Below are 4,189 nucleotides of genomic sequence, written 5' to 3' on the forward strand. Positions count from 1 at the left end.
GAATTCCAAGTAGGTTATTCCAAGGTACTCTGCGTGGGGGTGCTGGGGTCTGGCTGTGGCACTAACCCGTGCATGAGCTTGCCTGCGCTCCAGCGGGACCGGCTGCCCGCGGTCACTCGTCCAGCCCGGCTCTCCCTCCCTCAGGAGCACTCCCAGCCTCTCTGCATTTCTTCCTACACCTGATCCTCCGTGCTGGGAAGCTTTCTTGGCAGAAATTGTGTTGGCAACCTCAGAGGGGGAGTTCAGGTAGAGGCACTTTAATAATTCAGCGCGCCTGTTTTTGCACCAGTGGTTGGGAATCTATCAGAGGTGCAGGGCAGCCTTTGAAGATTCCTTTAATGAAGTAAACCAGCACCCTCCTCCCTTGTTTGTTGCAGAAAAAAATTCAGGATGTAAAAAAAATACCCCAAACAAACAGCTAAACCAAATAATCTCTGCTGCCAGCACTGTCAAAACGGGCTAAAAATGTGCAGCTCTGTCTCGGAGCCGAGCAGCACGAGGATGCTCTGCCTGTTGGAGAAGTATCCCAGGAAGGTAAAGCAGAGGATTGAGGACAACTGGTGTCTGCAGGTGGCTCTGTGCCAGGGGAAGGTCAGCAGCACACCTGGGGACAGGAGCTGTCCTTCTCTCTGCACTGCCTCTGCCTGTCCCTCACCACCTCCTGCCCAGGGGCTCCTGCTCCGTTAATGCCACAACTCTTATTCCTGGAGCCTGCTTTCCTCCAAGGATTTGCCCTCAATCTGCAGGCTGTATGTGCTGAGCATCCACTCCCTCCTTCGGGAGGATGAGTTTGGGGAAGCTTTCCTGCTCTGCCCAGGGGCAAAGTTCTTGCACAGCCACAGGGTTTTGGGAGCTTGGAGTCAGTGGCACTCAGGGAAGTACTGGGATACCACACTCACAGATGGCAGAGCTGGTGGGAAATGCTTTTGGAAAAGATAGAGCAATTCCACAGCACCTGTGAGCTCGGGAGCAGAGGCAGGAGGTTGTTTTACCCAGGACAACTCAGAACAAGGCTGTGCTGTTCTTCACTGCACCAGCCATTCCAGGGGCTGTAAATCCCTGGAGTGTGGGGTTTGTGCCAGCTCTGAGGAGCTGCAGGTGTTCCCCAAAACAGGCTGCTCTCATTGTTGAACAGTTCAATGGGGAAGAGGCTAAAAGGGGTGACCCTGCAGGTCTGGGCCACCTTGGGAGAGGTGTTGGATATCTCAGACAGACTGGCTGTGGATGAAACCCATTATCCCATCCCACGTGGCTTGGAGAGCTCCGTGGCAGGTAAATTTGGGGTGAAATCCGCTTGTGGCCACAGCACAAGGAGGTGAAATGGAGTCCTGGCAGTTTGTGGGAAGACTCTTCCAGCAGCTGGGAGAGCTGCAGTGCCCAGGAGGAGCCCCCATAATTAAAGCATCTGCACAGCGAGCACTGCAGTGTGACCTCTGGGGTTTGGTGCCTGCCTTTGAAGGCGCCTGCTAAGTTTTTCATGTTTAATTACGTGGTTAACATGCTAATCCCTTTTTATGAGCTCTGTGGGCACAGCACAGACACCTCATCTGGAAGCTGCTCTCCCTTCTCCGTAGCTCCCTGCCGTGGGCTGGTGCTGTGGCTCCAGCTGGCTCCGATTCAGGAGGGTTTGTCACTTAGTCTGTGGTAAAGGGTGAAAAACCCACTTCTTCCTCATCTCCTCCGCTGCAGGAAAGCTCCCAGGACAGGCTGCTAAAACACAATCAGGTCTTTGATTCCACTTGCTTTCTTCTTGCACAGTCATGCTTATTTACTGGGATTTAAGCCCTTTGAAGTATCCAGGCAAGGAGCAAATCTCCACGCCTGTTCCCAGACAAGCAGCTTTGTGGTTGAGCCTCTGGTCCTTCCACAGGCAGCCTTAGCCTCTCCTGCCAGGCTCTCACGTGGCTGAGAGCAGCTTCTCCAGGCCTTGAGCTTTAGCCCAGGGGATCACTTTTGGGGCCCCTGGGGATCCTGCTGGCTCCTTCCCTGGCTCTGATCCTGGATGTCGTGCAGTGTTGCCCTTGGCTTGGATAATGATCATTGTGGAGACACTTGGAGATCCGAGCTGAGGTGTTCAGGCTGGAGAAGAGAAGGCTCCAGGGAGATTTTAGAGCCCCTCCCAGTGCCTAAAAGAGAGCTGGAGAGGGACTTGGGACAAGGGATGGAGGGACAGGACACAGCGAATGGCTTCCCAGTGTCAGAGGGCAGGGATGGATGGGATATTGGGAATTAGGAATTGTTCCCTGGCAGGGTGGGCAGGCCCTGGCACAGGGTGCCCAGAGCAGCTGGGGCTGCCCCTGGATCCCTGGCAGTGCCCCAGGCCAGGTTGGACATTGGGGCTGGGAGCACCTGGGACAATGGGAGGTGTCCCTGCCATGGCAGGGGTGGCACTGGATGAGTTTTAAGGTCCCCTTTGAATTTAGCCAATGAACAGTTCCCAGGTGGAAGCACAGAATGGTGAGTGGGGCAGAGCCAGAGGGACTTCAGCCTTGTCTTCCCTCCTGCCACCTTTGGGATCGGCTGTGGTCTGTCCTTGTGAGGACACTGGTGGCTGATGATGGCACTGCTGCCTGAGTGTCTCATCATGCAGACAGGATGTGCCACCCCCACATGTCACAAGGCTCCTTCGTCATCTGGACAGGTGGAAGGATTTTGGGAGGCTGGCACTGGGGCAGATGCTTTCTCTTATTTTCCACCTGCACCAGGTGAGCAGTGTGCTGAGGATCACTGAAACATGTTCCTTGAGGGCTTCACAATTCCTGTGGGGTCCCTTTCACCTCCTGGCCACTCCCTTCCTCATCTCTCCCTTCTGGTACTGCAGATTCCCTGGAACAGGTCTGTTCTGCCCCAGTAGTTTGTTGGGAGAAGGAGGATGTAGAGAAGGGACCAGCACAAGGAATGCTCTGGGCAGGACAAAAGGAGGGAGCCTGGTGGGACAGAGCAGGCTAGGCTGCCATCCTTCCCTGTGGCTGTTGGGACAGGGATGAGGCTCCTCAGTCTCCTGCAGGCTGTGTAAGCCAATCCCAGCTGGAAAGGGAAGGCAGAACGGGCACACCAGCAGCAAGGGACTTCCCAGGAGCAGCAGCACCGGCGTTTCCCATTTCCTTGAGAGCTGTGAAGTTGGAAAAGATGAGTGAGGCTGCCAGCTTCTCACTCAGCCTGGCACCTGGCTGGGGTGCAGGTGGGAGCCAGGAGACACCCAGTGGGCAGAGCAGCTCTGGGAACACATTTTCCTTGTGCAGAAGGAGACAGAGGCTCATCCCACGTGGCTCTTGCCCACACACCCCCACGTGTGACAGACCACATCCCTTCCAGGTTCATTTTCCTCCCGGTTCTCCTCGGAGCTGGGAAGTGAAACTCCCAGGCAGTTAAACTGGGACACAGCAGCCTCTTTTCCTTGTTTACAAGGAGCAAGAGGAAAGTAGGAAACGTCAGGCCTATCAGCTATTTCTGTGGCAGCCTTTGAAAAGCGTTTCCTTCACATGGAGCGTCATCTTCTCCTTTCAAATGGGCTCATCAAAGCGTCGGGGGCTGGGGGACAGTTGTGCTCGGGAGAGAATAAACGGCAGCGTGGGAGGGAGAGAGGAGCAGGGAGGGAAATGGGAAGAATCACAGGAAAATAGGCTTTGGGTTCAAAAGTAACACAGTGGGGATTGAGAGGTCCACCTGGCCGGTGGGACTGGGGAGTGGGCAGGGATGGGGAAAGGCACCAGGGCAGCGAGGGGAATAAAGAGGATTTCGTGTGTGGAGCACTGGGTGGTGATTAGTGATTAGCCAGGACTGTAGATCTTCCCAGCAGCAGGAAAACATCTTGGCATCACACAGGGTGAGGGTGGCACAGGTCCCCCTCTCCTCCAGCCTGGCCATACTGCAGGGTGAACAAGGAAATGAGACACCTTAAACCTGTCCCTGCTGGGGGAAACCAGGGGGCTGGTTGGTGTGACTTGCAGCCCCTTCCTGTTGCATGGGGATGGCCCCACTCTGGGGGCTCACAGGAGCCTTGGGGGGTTCCCTGGGTTGGGTTTGCCCAGCCTCAGCACGGCTGTGCCTGCAGGTATTGGGTTACCTGCTCCAAACCGCCTGTGCCTGCCAGGCACTTACTGGGTTGCCTTGGTTTGTTTGTGTTTCCTAAATCAAATCAGTCCAGCAGCCCTGGGTAGCAGCAGGCCCAGAGGAGCCCCAGTGCAGG

At 55.6% G+C, this 4,189-nt stretch overlaps 1 protein-coding gene across 1 annotated transcript in view; it reads left to right on the forward strand.

Annotated features, from left to right (window-relative positions):
- The first annotated feature begins 1,139 nt into the window (after nt 1-1,139).
- CABP7 (calcium binding protein 7) overlaps nt 1,140-4,189 on the forward strand; it is a 21,463-nt gene continuing 18,413 nt past the window's right edge. Inside the window, exon 1 of the mRNA XM_005427604.2 lies at nt 1,140-1,272. Within this exon, the coding sequence (XP_005427661.1) occupies nt 1,140-1,272 (133 nt within the window). The remainder of the gene's footprint in view (nt 1,273-4,189) is intronic.

The sequence above is a fragment of the Geospiza fortis genome, unplaced genomic scaffold, assembly GCF_000277835.1.
Source record: "Geospiza fortis unplaced genomic scaffold, GeoFor_1.0 scaffold224, whole genome shotgun sequence".
NCBI classification, from domain to species: Eukaryota; Metazoa; Chordata; class Aves; order Passeriformes; family Thraupidae; genus Geospiza; species Geospiza fortis.